At 42.9% G+C, this 18,512-nt stretch overlaps 1 protein-coding gene across 1 annotated transcript; it reads left to right on the forward strand.

The window, feature by feature from the left end:
* The first annotated feature begins 1,957 nt into the window (after window positions 1–1,957).
* serpine3 (serpin peptidase inhibitor, clade E (nexin, plasminogen activator inhibitor type 1), member 3) lies at window positions 1,958–18,298 on the forward strand. Its single transcript, XM_055644210.1, has 8 exons — window positions 1,958–2,626; window positions 5,077–5,117; window positions 5,401–5,634; window positions 7,269–7,466; window positions 11,746–11,944; window positions 13,641–13,741; window positions 14,067–14,153; window positions 17,637–18,298. Exons 1-8 carry the CDS (start codon window positions 2,352–2,354, stop codon window positions 17,825–17,827), a joined length of 1,326 nt encoding a protein of 441 aa, XP_055500185.1. The 5' UTR covers window positions 1,958–2,351; the 3' UTR covers window positions 17,828–18,298.
* The last annotated feature ends 214 nt before the right edge of the window (window positions 18,299–18,512 follow it).

The raw sequence follows: 18,512 nt of genomic DNA on the forward strand, positions 1-18,512 counted from the left end.
AACCAGCCAACATGTCCCAGCTACACTAGCTCAATCTGTTCCGTTTGGTCCATAAACCCTCCAAATCTGTCCTATCCATGTACCTGTCTGTTTCTTAAATGTTGGGATAATCCCTGCCTCAACCACTTCCTCAGGCAGCTTGTTCCATACACCCACCATCCTTTGTGTGAAAAAATTATCCCTCAGATTCCTATTAAATCTTTTCCACCTTAAACCTATGCCCTCTGGTCCTTGATTCACCTACACTGGGCAAGAGACTATGTGCATCTAATCGATCTATTCCTTGCATGATTTTATACCCATCAATAAGATCACCCCTCATCCTTCTGTGCTCCAAGCAATAGAATCCAGGCCTACTCAACCATTCCCTAAAGCTCAGACCCTCTTGCCCAGGCAACATCCTTGTAAATCTTCACTGTACCCTTTCCAGCTCGACAACATATTTTCTATAACATGGTGCCCAGAACTGAACACAATACCATTGGCCTTACCAATGTTTTATACAACTACAAAATGACCTAGCAACTTCTATACTTAATGATGACATACTGCAGAGATCTGAGGCGCAGATGGGATCAAAATGTCTGAGTGCTTGATCCGTAAAAGGCAGGCAAGTAATTAGAATTATTAGAGCACCATAGAATTGTCAACTTGTCATCTCTGGCCTTTGTCCACCTATCTGCCAATTAACCACTGTCACCTGTGTCCACCTATCACCGACCTGCTTTGTCAAGTCCCCACCTCGCTTGCAGCTTCCTTTCTCTGACTACAATCAGTCTAAGGGTCCCGAACCGAATGTTGCTTGACCCGTTGAGTTCATCCAGCAGTGTGTGATATTTGCTGAAGATTCCAACATCTGCAGTCCCTGTGTCTACAGAACACTATCATATATTGCTTCAAAAATTGAATTAAAAAGGAGCCATATATTGGGGATTAGTGTGACCACATCTGGAATACTGTGTACGGTACTGTTTTCCTTACTTAAGGAAAGATTTTAATGTTGGAAGCAGTTCAGAGAGGGTGTACTAGACTAATATCACAAATGGCAAGGTTGTTATAAAATTAAGAGTTGAAATAAGGGAAGGTTTGTATTCGATAAAGTTCAAAGGGGGACATGAAATATAAGATCATGATGGGATTTGGCAGGGTGGATTTGGAGATAATGTTTCCAGTTTTGGGAGAATCAAGGACTAAAGGTTGGTGTTTTAAAATGTAAAGCAAAGATGAAGAGATATTGTTTTGTCTTTCAGGTTTGTATGGCTTTGGAACTCTTTTCCTCCAACGGTAGTGAAAAGAGTCTTTAATTTTTTTTAAAGTAGAGGCAGATTAGACTTTGTAGCCTTCCATCACAGTGAGAAATGTGGGGAATCCACTGTGGTGGATGTTAATGTTAACTTTTATATAGTTGTATGTCTTGTTGGGTTTTTTTTAGTGTGGCTGCATGGTAATTCACATATCACTGTACCTTAATTGGCACACTTTTTGGATTATTGGTGCTCCACACCCTTTCCTGCTGGACATATACAGGAAGAGATGTATCAGCAGAGCCATCTCCATCATCAAAGACCCCTACCACCCATCGCATCACATATTCACCATCCTGCCATCTGGGAAGAGGTACAGGAGCATTAACTGCAAAACCAGCAGGATGCTCCTCAGCTTCTTCCCGCAGGCTATAAGACTGATAAACGGACTTTGCCCCCTGCCAAAGTATCGCGCACCAACCACCAACCTGGACACACTGCAGCAGAGCCACTGTCGTGCCGCTGCCGATCGGAACACCTGTTGAATGTTTAGTAGAGTGTTAAATTTGTTCATGATATATGTATTTTTATTTCTATTTATTTTTAATGCACACTGAATGGACACTGGTTGAGCAACGTTTTTTTGTTTCCTCTGGGTATGTGAATACTCAGGAAATGACAATAAAGATATACAATACAATACAATAAATACACGTGATAATAAAAGAGCTTTGAAACTTTTGAAGAGGAAGTGCTCCCTCTCCTGGCCAACTTCATCAACAGCACGGGAACATTGTTATTATCACTGCAGAAACCTTATATTGCCTGTCGCGTTTTTGTGTAACGGTGACCGAGTTGCAAACGTCATCAATCTAGTCAAAAGAATTATGCAAATACCTTAAAAAATATATTGCATTATGCGTCAGACGATATGGACCTTATGGCCACATTTATACTTTAGTTGTGTTAAGTAATGTGTTGTGCACTCGCTGCAAAGCTGAAGACGAGCAATGTTTTGTTTGTTTCCCCCACCTCATTTGCCTGCATCTTATAGGCACTGAGCCTCATCGAGGCAGAGTCGAAGCTCGCTACAGCCGCCACATTATCATGCGTCCCCCCTCGATCCTCAGTTTACTACTGCACTTGCAGTTAACGTGGGAGAGCAGTGCTTTCCAGGACTTCATCAGGCAACGGAACACAGAGTTCGCTCTCAACCTTTACCAGCAGTTTACTGTCGCTGAAGAGAAGAGCAACCTCATCATATCGCCTGCGGGTGTCACTTTTGCATTGGGGCTCCTGCAATTGGGAGCCAAAGGAGAGACTTCCGCGCAGCTGGAGAATGCCCTGGGATACACTGTACACGGTAGTGGTGAATATAATCTGTAACAATGCCCTGGGATACACTGTACATGGTACTGGTGAATGGCAATAATGCTCTGGGATATAGGGTGATTTCACGAAAGGTCACTGGAGCGTAGATCTGCACACACGTGACCGAAAATCTCAAGTGGAGGACATGCTAGACATCCCGTACATGTTAGCGGATGGGAAAACACGCACTTTCCCACCCGTTAAAAACATAGAAAACGACCAGATTTTGATCTGCAATTTATTGTGCCAGTCGGGGTGACCGTGAGGCACAGCTACCTAGATTTGCAGTTTAAAAAAAAATATAGAAACTAAGGTAAATTAAAGAGGGAGCTGAAGGTTCCAATCCAGCGGAAGTGAATAGCGGACATTTGCCGTGGAGATTTAAAGGTCCAAAATATCGGGAATTATCGCGTTTGCTCGCTGAATTTCATCAAAAGTAAGGCATTATTGGCTCTCCACGGCAAATGTCCGCTGTTCACTTCCGCTGGATTGGCACCTTCAGCTCCCTCTTTAATTTACCTTAGTTTCTATCTTTTTTTTTTACTGTAAATCTAGGTAGCTGTGCCTCACGGTCACCCCGCCTGGCACAATAAATTGCAGATCAAAACCTGGCCGTTTTCTATGTTTTTAACGGGTGGGAAAGTACGTGTTTTCCCAGCCACTAACATGTACCGGATGTCTAGCATGTCCTGCACTTGAGATTTTCGGTCACGTGGGTGCGGATCTACGCTCCAGTGACCTTTCGTGAAATCACCCTATACAATGCGTGGTACTGGAGAATGTGCCCCTGAACAATGCCCTGGGATATAATGTACATGGTAATAGTGAATGTATCCTGGAGAATGTCCCGGTCTTTGTGGCTGACTTGTCCAAGCCGACCAACATGCCCCCATCTGCACTAATCCCATTTGCCTGCTCTAGGCACATACCCCTCTAAACCTATCCTATACATGTATCTGTCTAAATATTTCTTAAACGTTGCGATAATGCCTGCCTCAACTATCTCCTGCGGCAGCTTGATCCACACACCCACCAACCTTTGTGTAAAAAAAGTTCACTCACCCCACCCAGGTTCACACTAAATCTTTCCTTGGTATATACCGTAGGCGGTACTGGTGAATATTGTTAATTATATTGCACGGTAAATTGTTGATTTTATTAAATGCAAATTAAGTGCATCAAGATAAAAATGTCACCAAAGATAACACAAAATGCTGGAGTAACTCAACGGATAGAAGGAATCATAAGGGTCGGGTCATAAGGAATAGGAGTAGAATTAGGCCATTCTGCCCATCAAGTCTACGCCATTCAATCATGGCTGATCTCTCTCCCTCCCAATCCCATTCTCCTGTCTTCTCACCATAACCTCTGACACCTGTACTAATCAAGAATCTATCTCTCTCTGCTTTAAAAATATCCACTGGATTGCCCTCTACAGCCTTCTGTGGCAAAGAACTCCACAGATTCACCACCCAGACTAAATACATTTCTCCTCATCTCCTTCCTAAAAGAACGTCCTGTAATTCTAAGGCTATGACCTCTAGTTCTAGACTCTCCCACTAGTGGAAACATCCTCTCCACATCCACTCTATCCAAGCCTTTCACTATTCTATATGTTTCAATGAGGTCCCTTCTCATTCTTCTAAACGGCTGCTCATTCCTGGAATCATTTTTGTAAACCTCCTCTGGACCCTTTCCCGAGTCAGCACATCCTGACGCAGATATGGTGCCTAAAATTGCTCACAATATTCCAATTGCGGCCATACCGGCACCTTTTTGAGCCTCAGCATTACATCCCTGTTTTTGTATACAGGCCCCCTTGAAATAAAAGATAGAATTTAGTTTGCTTTCTTTACTATCAATTCGACTTGCCGATTAACTATTTGGGAATCGTGTACCAGCACTCCCACGTCCCTTTGCACCTCCGATTTCTGGATTCCCATCCCATTTAGAAAATAGTCTACGCCTTTATCCCTACTACCAAAATGCAAGATTCCACACTTTGCTACACTCTTTTCTATCTGCCACGGTCCTCTCTATCCACTCTCCCAACCTGTCCAAGTCCTTCTGCAGAGTCCCTGCTTTCTCAACACTACCTGGTCGAGAGTCGAGACCCTTCTTCAAACTGAGCCAAGGGAGAAGGAGACATCGAGATGATGTGAAAACGAGACATCAAAGGGGACGTGGATCAAGGAAATGTAGGATAGATCGTTATTAGCTAGGAAAAGGTACCAACGAAGCATACAGATACAATTTAATCAAGGGGGTAGTCACTAGGAAACTAGGAAGGGGGAGGGACGGTGAGAGAGGAAAAGCAAGGATTACTTGAAGTTAGAGAAGTCAATATTCATACTGCTGGAGTGTAAGCTGCCCAAGTGAAATACGAGGTGCTGTTCGCATTCATTCGTCAAACTGTGAGCGTTTTCTACTGCTGCTACCATTGTTAAATGTTTAGGTGAAGGGGCGCGTACAGGGACCCCGCCAACCAATTTGAGGAGACAGGTTGGGGAGCTGCACGGAAACAACCCAAGTGATTCGGAGCCCGAACCCTGGTCCCCGGGCAGTCCAGACCTGAAATGATACAATTTCTTGAGTTGGCGCAAACGTCATAGAACTGGATCAAATAGTTGGGCATGACGACAGTTCCTTAATCTAAAAGATTTCATGATTTTACACTGAATGTCCAGTTTTAATTATAAAGCAAATGAATATTTATTTCAACTAATGTAAGATTTGTTACATCAGTTTCACAAAGCATGCAATAACTATTATCAACGCTTATCAGATTCGCGAGTGCAACATTTGTTACAATCGACCTACGGGGCTCTGACGAACTCCAGCCATAGTCCAAACATCCATCTGTCGTGTGGCCTCTTCGTGGAATCCGGCATCCAGCTCTCTCCCAAATTTTCGGAGGACACGGCCATCTGGGTAAACGGGAGCTTGCAGCGGGTGAACTTCGGCAACCCCAATGAAACGGCCACGCTGATAAACAAGTGGGTTGGCACCAGGAGTCGAGGTAACCAGCACTAGCGCACATCTGTGAAACAACGAAGCGCGTTCTTTCAGTAGGTTGTGTAGGGAGAACGCAGACTCATAGATTCCAACCAGAATGGTGAAGGAACATTATCCAGAAACAGTCGCGTGTACATCGGGCCTTTACAACCTTACAGCTCCTCAGAGGTTTACATGCAACAAATATTAAAGAGCTCATGGTGGGAAATTTTATAGCCTCTGATCTGCCCCCACCTCATTCCTGAAACCGCGTTGAAAAAATGTGACCGTATCCTGAACGTTTTTAAGTAGTTAGTTGGATATTGGAATTCTGTAGTAGTTAGTTTTTAAGTAGTTAGTTGGAAGTCCAGCACTTAGCAGCATGGTGCGCAGACAACAACCTGGCCCTTAACTCCAAGAAGACCAAGGAGCTCATTGTAGACTTCAGGAAGTCCAGAGGCGGCACGCACACCCCCATCCACATTAACGGGACGGAGGTGGAACGTGTTTCTAGCTTCAGGTTCCTGGGAGTCAACATCTCCGATGACCTCTCTTGGACCCACAATACCTCTACTCTGATCAAGAAGGCTCATCAGCGTCTCTTCTTCCTGAGGAGACTGAAGAAGGTCCATCTGTCTCCTCAGATCCTGGTGAACTTCTACCGCTGCACCATCGAGAGCATCCTTACCAACTGCATCACAGTATGGTATGGCAACTGCTCTGTCTCCGACCGGAAGGCATTGCAGAGGGTGGTGAAAATTGCCCAACGCATCACCGGTTCCTCGCTCCCCTCCATTGAGTCTGTCCAAAGCAAGCGCTGTCTGCGGAGGGCGCTCAGCATCGCCAAGGACTGCTCTCACCCCAACCATGGACTGTTTACCCTCCTACCATCCGGGAGGCGCTACAGGTCTCTCCGTTGCCGAACCAGCAGGTCGAGGAACAGCTTCTTTCCGGCGGCTGTCACTCTACTCAACAACGTACCTCGGGGACTGCCAATCACCACCCCCCCCCCCCGGACACTTATTATTATTTATTCAAATCGTTTGCTATGTCGCTCTTCCAGGGAGATGCTAAATGCATTTTGTTGTCTCTGTACTGTACACTGACAATGACAATTAAAATTGAATCTGAATCTGAATTAGCCAAAACACCCCCGCTCTTAAAAATAGTGATACGGAATATTTTAAATGCCGCAAGGGGAGAGGAGCGTTGGTTCAATTTAACTTCCCTTAGGCAAACTTAAGATCTATTAAGAACAGAATTAATCTAATCATGTTCTAAATTATACTTCTTTGGAATTCGAATTAATTTATTGTTCCAATGTAGTTACGTTTCAGTTTAAATTATTCTTTTCACTTTCAGTGCGTTTTACGAAAAACTGGGTGTTGTGGGAAGTCGGTTTATGGGTGTTGTAGCGGTAATAAAGAACCAAAAAATATTAAACAGTGTATATATAAAGTAACAGAGTAATAATCAAAACTCCTAATATCCCAAATAACAAATTTTATAATATTTCAAATCAATTGCAAGAGTTAAGTTTTTGTGCCGTTTTGTTCTCTATGCCATTAGTTATACTCTTTAACATAACAAGCCTATTTCAATGGAAAAACACAAATGCTTGAGAGTCAAAATAGTGCAATTATTTGATTATCTTTACAGGTGAAATACAAAATGTAATATCTCAGCCAATAGAAGATTCATCGCCAGCGCAGATTGCTGTTATCAGCACTATGCACTTCAAAAGCAAGTGGCAGAATCCCTTTTCACTCTCAGAGACGCAGCATTTCAAATTTACCAAAGCAGACGGATCTGTCATTAAAGTACCAATGATGTATCAAGTATCAGAAGTAAATTATGGTAAGTGGCATAGGCCATGCGCATATAGTGCTTGCTCGGCTCCATTGGTAATCATGAAAGTACAAGCTCAAAATAAGAATTTCAACTAGAAATGGAAACGGAAAGCAGGTATCAGTGCCCATGAAAGAGTTCGTAAAAAAATTAAAAAATTGGTTAATGTCCTGCGAGAAAGATTGACTAGCAATGCTTATCTTGAGTTAGATAGAGCTCTTAAAGATAGCGGAGTCAGGGGATACAGGGAGAAGGCAGGAACGGGGTACTGATTGTAGATGATCAACCATGATCACAGTGAACGGCGGTGCCCAATCCTCTTGCTTCCCGCTCATCTTTGCTACCTTGTACTTCTTCGCTTTAATTTTTAAACTGTCCCTGACGTCCCTTGTCAGCCAAGGTCACCCCTTGGAATCTTTCTTCCTCCTAGGAATGAACTGAACCTGCACCTTCTGTATTATTCCTAGAAACACCTGCCATTTTTGTTCCACTGTCATCCCTGCTTGTGTATCTTTTCAGTCAACTTTGGCCAGCTCCTCCCTCATGGCCCCATAGTCCCCTTTATTCAACTGCAACACTGACACCTCCAATCTACCCTTCTCCCTCTCCAATAGTAGATTAAACCTGACCATGTTGTGGTCACTGCTTCCTAATGGCTCATTACAGGCTATTCTATTCTATTTTAACCACAAGGTCCTTTTTCAAATCCGGTTCATTACATAACACTAAATCCAGAATTGTCTTCTCCCTGGTAGGCTTCAATACAAGTTGTTCTAAGAATCCATCACAAAGGCACTCTACAAAGTCCCTTTCTTGGGGTTCAGTGCCAACCTGATTTTCCCAGTCTACCTGCATGTTGAAATCTCCCATAACAACCACAGCATTACTTTAGCTACATGCCAATTTTAACTCCTGATTCAACTTGCGCCCTATGTCCAGGCTACTGTTTGGGGGCCTGTAGATTACTCCCATCAGGGTCGTTTCACCCTTACAATTCCTTAGTTCTATCCATACTGACTCCACATCTCCTGTTTCAATGTCAGCCCTTGCAAGGGACTGAATTTTATTCCTCACCAACAGGGCAACCCCACCCCCTTTGCCCACCTGTCTGTCTTTTCGATAGGAGGTATACCCTTGAATATTCAGTTCCCAGCCCTGGCCCTCTTCCAGCCATGTCTCTGTAATTCCCACAACCTCATACTTGCTAGTTTCTAACTGAGCCTCAAGCTCGTCCACTTTATTCCTTACACTTTGCGCATTCATATACAGCACTTTGACCTCCGTATTCACTTCCCCCCTCGAACCGCTCGCAATTGGCCCTGACCTTACTCTGTTGTCCATTCTCGATCTTTCCTTCCCATTAATTTGAGAATCTTTTGTAATTTTTCCTGTATTCACTTCCCCTTCAACTCCATCTTTATACTCCCAATTTATCAATCGCTCGCCCCCCCCCCCCCCCCCCCCCCACTATTTAGTTTAAACCCACATGTGTAGCCCTAGCAAACCTGCGTGCCAGAATGTCGGTCCCCCTCCAGTTAAGGTGTAACCGTCCCTTTTGTAGATGTCATCCCTAACCCAGAAGAGATCCCAGTGGTCAATAAATCTAAATCCTTGCTCCATGCTCCAGCCCCTCAGCCACACATTGAGATCCCCTGTCTCCCTGTTCCTGTCCTCACTAGCATGAGGTACTGGAAGCAATTCCGAGATAACCATCCTAGAAGTCCGGCATTTCAGTCTTCCTCCCAACTCTCTGAAGTCACAATGGAGAACCTCCTTCCTCTTCTTCCGGATGTCGTTTGTGCCTACGTGCACAACTACTGCCGGCTGTTCATCTTCTCTCTCGAGGATGCTCTGAATTCGGCTCATGACATCCTGAACCCTGGCACCAGGGAGGCAATAGACCATCCTCGCATCTCGCCTGCCGCCACAGAATCTCCTGTCTGCTCCTCGGACAATGTAGTCACCCACCGCTAGGGCTCTGCCCGACGGTCTCGCCAGTCGAGTCCCATCTCCAGGATTGGAGCCACCAACGTGTCCGCCGCACGTACTGGAAACATCATCTCCCCGGACAGTTCCCAAGAGGGCGAACCTGTTTTCATTAGGCACAGCCACCTGGGTCTCCTGCACTCCACGATTTCCACCCTTTTTCTCCGTCACACACCTTGGTTCTTCCCGTATCCTCGGCGTGACTACCTCACTGTAGGTCCTGTGCAGGAAACGTTCGTTTTCGGGATGGTCCTGAGGTCATCCAGCTGCTTCTCCAGTGCCCCAACACGGTCCTTTAGGAGCTGAAGCTGAGCGCACTTGCCACAGTTGTAGCAGCCAGAGGCTCCATCTGTGTCCCTGGGCTCCCTCATTCTGCAAGACTCACACTGTATCATCTGCCCCCACGTATTCACCGCGCTCCGTCCTCTCGAGCTTTATGCGTAGCCTCCTCTCCTCAGTCTCCTCGCCGAAGACTCTCGAGCCAAAGATTCTCGAGCCAAAGATTCTCGAGCCAAAACTCACACTTTCCTTCATAAGGCTGCTCCCTCACTGCCGCTCCCTAAGAACCAGATGCTGGTTTAAACTGAAGATTTAGCCTCACTCTGACAATGGAGGAGACCGACAACAGAAATGTCTGAGTAGGAATGGGAAGGAGAATTAAAGTGTCCAGCAAACGGGAGATTGGGTTGGTTCACGCGGGCTGAGCGAAGGTTCCGCGAAACGATCGCCCAGTCTGCGTTTGGACTCGCCAATGTATGAATCCACATCTTGAACAACGTATACAGTAGATGAGGTTGGAGGAGGTACAAGTGAACCTTTGCCTAACCTGAAAGGACTGTCGGGGTCCCTGGACCGAGTCGAGGGAGGAGGTATAGCGACAGGTGTTACATCTTCTGCGGTTGCAGGGTACGGTACCTGGGGAGGGGGTGGTTTGGGTGGGAAGGGTTGTTAACCAGGGAATTGCAGAGGGAATGGTCTCTGCGAAAGGCAGAAAGGGGTGAAGATGGGAAAATGTGGCGAGTAGTGGGATCCCGTTAGAGGTGGCGGAAATTTCGGAGGATTATGCGTTGTATGCGACGACTGATGGGATGGAAGGTAAGGACTAAGGGGAACCATCTCTGTTATGACTAGGGGGAGGGAGTAGGGAATAGAGTCTTTGCAGGAAGCAGTGTGGGAAGAAAAATAGTCGAGATAGTTGTGGGAGTCAGACGTTAGTCAATAGTCTATTTCTTGTGATGGAGACTGTGAGATCAACAAAGGGGAGGGAGGTGTCGGAGATGGTCCTAGTAAATTTGAGTGCAGGATGAAAATTGGTGGTGAAGTTGATGAAGTCAATGCAAAGTGTTTGTTACAGCAGAAAAATAAGCTTAGTTAAAAAAAAATAAGGAAGACATTTCTAAAATGCAAGTGATGTTGCAGGTATATTGCAGGTAGGGCTATCGCTGTGGATTTTGCACACATTCTCCCTGATTGCATGGGTTTATCAACATCTTAACAACATGCTTATAGGTTAACTTGCCACAGTAAATTACCAAAGTATAGGTGGGTGGTTGGAAAAGTAGGGGAAGTATTACTTCACGCAAGACACAATAGATTACTGGGAAATGAGATTGATCTGAGAGTTGAACAAGAACGTGCTCTGCCCATCAAATCTTTTGAAATTTTGATTGAAGAACAGCGTGCAACAAAAGTTGAAATGACAATTAAAGTGATACAACTCAATTAAATTATGATAATCTGATTAAAAGACTTATCACTAACTTTCCCTTTCAAACCTGCCTCCCAAATCCTTTGACCAAATTTTCTTGAAAGCCCATTTATTATTTTCCAATCCAATATTTTACTGAAAGACTAATTAAAACACTCTTAAAAGGCCACAAATGCAATTGGAGTGACTATCTGCACAATTGATAGTTCTGAGCATCTTCACCTAACTTATTAACTTCACCATTCCAAGAAAATATTAAAACCCAAAAGTCTCTCAAAATTAGCCTGGGACAAATGTCCCAATTGGTTCTGTGATTCATCCAACTCTGCCGCTTTGCAGACTTACTCCCTGTGCAGACCATTCTAATCTCAGACCTTTGCCAAGCTGCAGTGAAAACCATTTGAGCTCTAGATTTCCAAGGGTAAATTTTATCAAACCTATTTTCGAAGTAGACCGAGAAAGAAATACATACAATTGTGAGACCTCTCCCTCATTCTCCCAGATAATAAAAACAATGAATATAACTTGAATAAGAGATTCTTAAAAACAAGGTTATTTATTCTGATATTTATTTCTTCCCCATCTAAATTGAAGGCCAGATCAAGACCGGAGGTAATCAGAGATTTATAATAGTTGAACTCAGCTATCTGGAGCACACAGTAAGCATGTTTATCATCATTCCCAGTGAAAGAAAACAAGGCCTCTCTTATGTAGAGCCACACATCACAGCTCAAACTCTTTCAACGTGGGCAAAAAGTATGAGAAGAATGAAAATGGAAGTTTTCTTACCCAGGTAAGTCTGGCCCTTGTAGACATAGAGGTACATATACAAATACATTGGTCAATGACACCCTCAGTAATGTTTTAGTAACACATTAGTTAAATAAAACATTGACCATGGAACAACACCACAATTCAAACAATTTCCCCATGGCTGAAAATAATAACTTTAGCTGGAGTTTCCATGCAAAGGGGAGTATGAATCCTCGGTCCAGGAGTTTGGAGATAAGTTTGGTTGGAATTATGGTGTTGAAGGCAGATATGAAGTCAAATGATTGGGAGTCTGATGTTGGTGTCCTTTATGTCCAGATGAGGTGGGCTAGGCAAATGGCATCTGCCATTTACCTGATGCAGTGGTAGGCAAATTGCTGGAGATCACAATTGTCTGCGAGGCTGGGATTGATGTGTCCCATGGCCAATTACTCGATGCATTTCATGATAGCCATGAAGGCACGCAACTCTGCTTCTCTTTGCCACAGGGATTATATTGGTTGTCTTGAAGCTGGGGGGAACCTCAGAATGGAGCAGGAAGTAGTTAATGATGTCCATGAATACTTCTGCCAGCAGGACTGCATAGATTCTAAGGCCATGACTGAGAAACTGTCTGAGCCAGTTGCATATCATGGGTTCACTCTCAGGAAAGCCGATCTGACATCTGAAACAGTGGTTGTGAGTATAGGCGTACCAGAAGCTGTCGAGGTGGGCAACATTATACTATTGCCCTCTATTCAAAACAAGCATAAAATGTATTATTGGCAGTGATACCACGAACCTCACTTTGCAACATGTAGAAGTAATTAAGCCTTAACGCAATCGATAGGTTCTATATGGTTATCCTGGGACTCTTTCTCAGGCTAGAATTTTCTCTGGGTGTCCATGATAACTTTGTGTAGGTCGTATATGGATTTCTTGTGTAGGTCATGATTGTTGACTTGCATACTTTCAGTTGTGGAACACTTGGATTGTCTGGAGAGTACATCACCTTTTCTGCCTGTTACAGATAGTATCAGTAGATGCAAAGCAGATCCACCACTATTTTCTCCAAATGGTAGGATTATTTCCATTCCCTCCATCCAAGTGAGTGACAACTGATAAGTGGCGTGACAATTCACACTTGTGGATCTATAGAGACTTTTACGTAGCTATCTAGACTAGACTGAAAAATCTGGTATCGATAAAGAGCGTTACATGTTGCATTAATACCCAAGCTGTTAAATTCATTTTTTTAAACCGTCTTTAATGGTAAATTTCCTTTAACTTACCATTCTCTGAACAGGCATTCTTAAAAAAAAAAACTGCATGTAGATCAGTGCTGCTGTTCTTGTAGTGAGATGTTCTCAATGGTGAGAGTTGGTTCATCAGAAGGAAAATATTTAAGAGGTGGAATATCTTGGTTTTCCCACACTCCAGGAGGGAATGTCCACAAATACTTGAATAGTGGGAAGTCATTAGAATGAACAATGAAACGTCATCTGACCGAAAATGGCTGTGCACATTCATACACTAACATTGCCACTTCGTGACTTAGTATTTAACAAATACACAAGGGTAACTTTGCTAATTCACTAAACTGAAGACTGGCAAGATCAGAATATCCTCACTTTACACACTCACCTGGATTCACTTTACATTGATAATGATTTTGGACTACTCAGTGCCACAGTTGTAGAACATCAAACTGATTGCACCTTATCACACTTAATATTTAGGTTTAAAGTGCAAAGTAAATTCAACCTCAAGACGGTGCTATCAACTTTGGGTATCACTGATCTTTTCAGTCCTACTAAAGCAGACTTCAGAGGAATTTCTGGTAAGCAGCACTCTAATCCTAACTAGGGTGGATTATGGCTATAAATAAAATTGTAATACAATAGGCAATAGGTGCAGGAGTTGGCCATTCGGCCCTTCAAGCATTTTAATATTTAAAATACATTTTAATATTCCTACTTGATCTTCACTTAAAGCATTTTAGATCTTTCTATTTAAATATTATTTATGCAGTGAAATTACTTAATTGCTATGCGAGAAAAGTGGCAGATTAATTTGTTTCTAATAAATAGCCAATAATCCTCTATTTTAAATGCAATTGTGATTTTCAATGCTAAGTAATAACTGACAATGGTTCATAATTTTAGAGCATGAAAAACTATTTGTTTCTGAAGCTATTCATGAAGCAAGAATAGAAGTAACAGAAGATGGCACTGAAGCTGCAGCTGCGACAGGTATTTATTGTTGTGAATCCGTATTTCCCGGCAATGAAGGCGCACCCCCAATTTAAGTAGCTACATTTTGAAAAAAGGATGGCGGGACAGGATCAAGGGTTTGGTTTTATCCAGGGGTCTGCAACATCACCTGCATGCACCGGGACTGCCTGCAGTTCCCAGGTCGCCTGCAAGGAGGGAGGGGGAAGGAGGGAGGGGGAGAGGGAGAATCGTTCCTGAGGTGGCTGTACTGAGGGATAGCCAAGTTATATGTCTTGGCTAACAACCTAACCTTCGGCCTCCAAGATGCAGGTAAATATTTGTGCCTTATTTTGGGGTAAAAAATAGCGTCTTCATTGCCGGGAAATAAGTTAGCTCTTCCAATGTAACTTTGAGAACAAGAGCTCTCAGATGTGCAGAAATAAATACCAACTAGTTTGCCTTGCACTAGAATAGAGATTCAAGAGAGTTTATTGTCATGTGTCCCAGATAGGACAATTAAATTCTTGCTTTGCTTCAGCACAACAGAATATGGTAGGCATGAATACAGAACAGATTAGTGTGTCCATATACCATTATATAAATATATACACACATGAACAAATAAACAGATAAAGTGCAAATAAACAGATAATGAGCTATTAATGTTCAGAGTTTTGTTTGAGTTGAGTTTAATAGCCTGATGCCTGTGGGAAAGAAGCTACTCCTGAACCTGGACATTGCAGTCTTCAGGCTCCTGTACCTTCTACCTGAAGGTAGCGGGGAGATGAGTGTGTGCCAGGATGATGTGGGTCCTCGTTGATGCTGCCAGCCTTTTTGAGATTCCCTCGATGGTAGTGAGGTCAGAACTGATGATGGACTGGGCAGTGTTTACTACTTTTTGTAGTCTTTTTCACTCCTGGGCACTCAAGTTGCCGAACCAAGCCATGATGCAACCGGTCAGCATGCTCTCTACTGAGAACCTGTCGAAGTTAGAGAGAGTCCTCCGTGACATACCGACTCTCCGTAACCTTCTCAGGTAGTAGAGGAGCTGATGTGCTTTCTTTATAATAGCATCAGTGTTCTCGGACAAGGAGAGATCTTCAGAGATGTGCCTGCCCAGGAATTTGAAGCTCTTGACCCTTTCCACCATCGACTCGTTGATATAAACGGGACTGTGGGTTCCCATCTACCCCTTCCAAAGTCCACAATCAGTTCCTTGGTTTTGCTGGTGTTGAGGGCCAGGTTATTGTGCTGGTACCATTTGGTCAGTCGGTTGATCTCACTTCTCAGAAGTAACAAAGGTTCATGGTTTTCTGTACACCACCTATCTTACACATCACCTATCTTAGTATCACCTGCATACTTACAAAACCAATTTACCACACCATCATCCAGATCATTGATGTATATGACAAACAACAGTGGACCCAACACAGATCCCTGAGGCACCCCACTAGTCACCGGCCTCCAACCTGACAAACAGTTATCCACCATTACTCTCTGGTATCTCCCATTCAGCCACTGTTGAATGCATCTTGCTACTCCACTATTAATACCCAACAATTGAACCTTCTTAACCAACCTTCCATGTGGAACATTGTCAAAGGCCTTAATGAAGTTCATATAGACAACATCCACCGCTTTACCCTCATCAATTTCCCTAGTAACCTCTTCAAAAATGTCAAGAAGATTAGTCAAACATGACCTTCCAGGCACAAATCCGTGTTGACTGTTCCTAATCAGACCCTAGATAATATATATTATCTCTAAGTATCCTTTCCATTAATTTCCCCACCACTGACGTCAAACTAACAGGTCTATAATTGCTAGGTTTACTCTTAGAACCCTTTTTAAACAATGGAACAATATGCGCAGTACTCCAATCCTCCGGCACTATTCCCCTTTCTAATGACATTTGAAATATTTCTGTCATATCCCCTGCTATTTCTACACTAACTTCCCTCAATGTCCTAGGGAATATCCTGTCAGGATCTGGAGACTTATCCACTTTTTCATAAGTGTCTGTGCTTCCTCTTCTTTGATCCTCATAGTTTCCATAGCTACCCTACTTGTTCCCCTTACCTCACATAATTCAATATCCTTCTCCTTGGTGAATACCGAAGATAATAAATTGTTTAATATCTCCCCCATCTCTTTTAGCTCTGCAGATGGCTGTCCACTCTGACTCTCTAATGGACCGATTTTATCCCTCGTTACCCTTTTGCTATTAATATAGCTGTAGAAACCCTTTGGGTTTACTTTCACCTTACTTGCCAAAGCAACCTCATATCTTTTAGCTTTTCTAATTTCTTTCTTAAGATTCTTTTTACATTCTTTATACTCCTCCAGCACCTCATTTACTCCATGCTGCCTATTATTATTGTAGATCCCTCTCGTTTTCCGAACCGTGTCCAATTTCCCTTGAAAACCATGGCTCTTACCAATTATTACTCTTTCCTTTCAACCGAACAGGGACATAAAGATTCTGTACTCTTAAAAAGTCACCTTTAAATGTCCATTTCTCTACTACATTCACTCCTTTCAAATCCTTTCACATCTTCTCAAAGTTAGCCTTTCTCCAATCAAAAATCTCAACCCTTAGTCCAGTTCTGACCTTTGCCATAATTATATTGAAAGTAATGGTATTGTGATCACTGGACCTGAAGTACTCCCCAACACATACCTCCATCAACTGACCTGTCTCATTTCCTAACAGGAAGTCTAGCACTGCCACTTCTCTAGTAGGTACCTCTATGTATTGCTGAAAAAAATTATCCTGCACACATTTTACAAACTCCAAACCATTTAGCCCCTTTAACAGAAATAAAGTAAGTTTATAAAATCAATTTCTTCATCTGTCATATACGATCTATCATGCAGGTAATTTATATATAGATTTGAGTTACAGCGTGGAATCAGGCCTTTATGCCTACCGAGTCCACCCCGATCACCTGTTTGCACCACTTCTATGTTATCCCATTTTCTCATCCACTCCCTACACACAAGGAGCAATTCTCAGAGGAAAATGAACCTACAAACCTACTTTGGGATCTGGGAAGAAACCGGAGTGCTCAGGAAACCCATGCGGTCACAGGGAGAATGTGCAAACTCCACAGTGACAGGCACCGAGATCAGGATCAAACCCAAGTCCCTGATGCTGTAAGCTCTAACAGGAGCCACACTATGCTATCCATTACGTAGCTGTGCTACCCACATTTCATTTAGGAAAAATTGGGAATATGGATTACCGGATCAGATTGTCAAGATCTGACAAATCTTGTCGTCAGATTTTACAAAGAAACTAGAAAAATATAGCTTACTTGGAATGAGGGTTGCAAGTGTGGGGCACAGGAAGAAACATACAGCAGTGGGAAGGAGAGAAAAAAACAGCAGAAAAGGAGTTGAGATAAAGGGTACCATATTGTAAAATACGACTCAAAGCAATGATATATATTTCACAAAACAATTAACAATTCTATTTTTTAGTTCTGCCCATTTAAATTTTATTCCATTTTATTTCAGCCATGGTTCTAATGAAAAGATCCCGGGCACTTGTATTTAAGGCTGACAGGCCATTTTTCTTTCTACTGCGCCATCTCAACACAGGTAATGCACTGTTGATGTGTTTCCTTTTCATATACTGCTTTTCGTATGAAGCAGTTGCTGTTCAAATTACAGTGCATTATGTTTGCCATCTTCCATTAATCTTTTAAGCTCACATGATAAAGAATCCAAGCTTAACATGTCCCTCATTCCTGGTCTAGAACATGCATGTCATCCCTGCATCTTTTCAAAGTCTTTTCCAATGTTTAGTGCACAGATTTGAAAACCATGCTCCGAGGTTTAACCAGTGAATTTGCTTTATATGATTTGGAGCATAATCTTTCATGCTTTCGCTAATTACCTACATCTTGCATTGGTCATAATTTGATTTGTAATTGATCATTTGCAATGAATATTGCTCAAAAATAACACTTATAAACAAGTTACGAACAGCAGCACATTATGCAGCAATTTTACTGTACTGGCATTGAATTTTTACCCTGCAGAACTTGATGAACACAATACAAAAATGTCATGTTAACGTGAGCCATTTAATTCCACAGGAACAATAGTTTTCATGGGTCGTGTGATGGATCCGCTTGAATAAAAACATTACAAAAGGTTATCGGGGACAGTCTCTTCAATGAATCACTAAACCAAGGCACTGTCCGCTCTCTCAGGTGGATGCAAAAGATTTCATGGCACTATTTTGAAGTCTAGCCGAGAAAGTATCTCCAGAGTTCTGACCACCATCAATCCATTCACCAGTATCGCTAAAATAAACCATTCCATCTGTTTGTCAGAACCCGGCATGCAAGTTGCAGTGCATCTGACATTGGACTATAAAGTAGATAA

Source organism: Leucoraja erinacea, chromosome 13 (assembly GCF_028641065.1).
Source record: "Leucoraja erinacea ecotype New England chromosome 13, Leri_hhj_1, whole genome shotgun sequence".
Lineage (NCBI taxonomy): Eukaryota > Metazoa > Chordata > Chondrichthyes > Rajiformes > Rajidae > Leucoraja > Leucoraja erinaceus.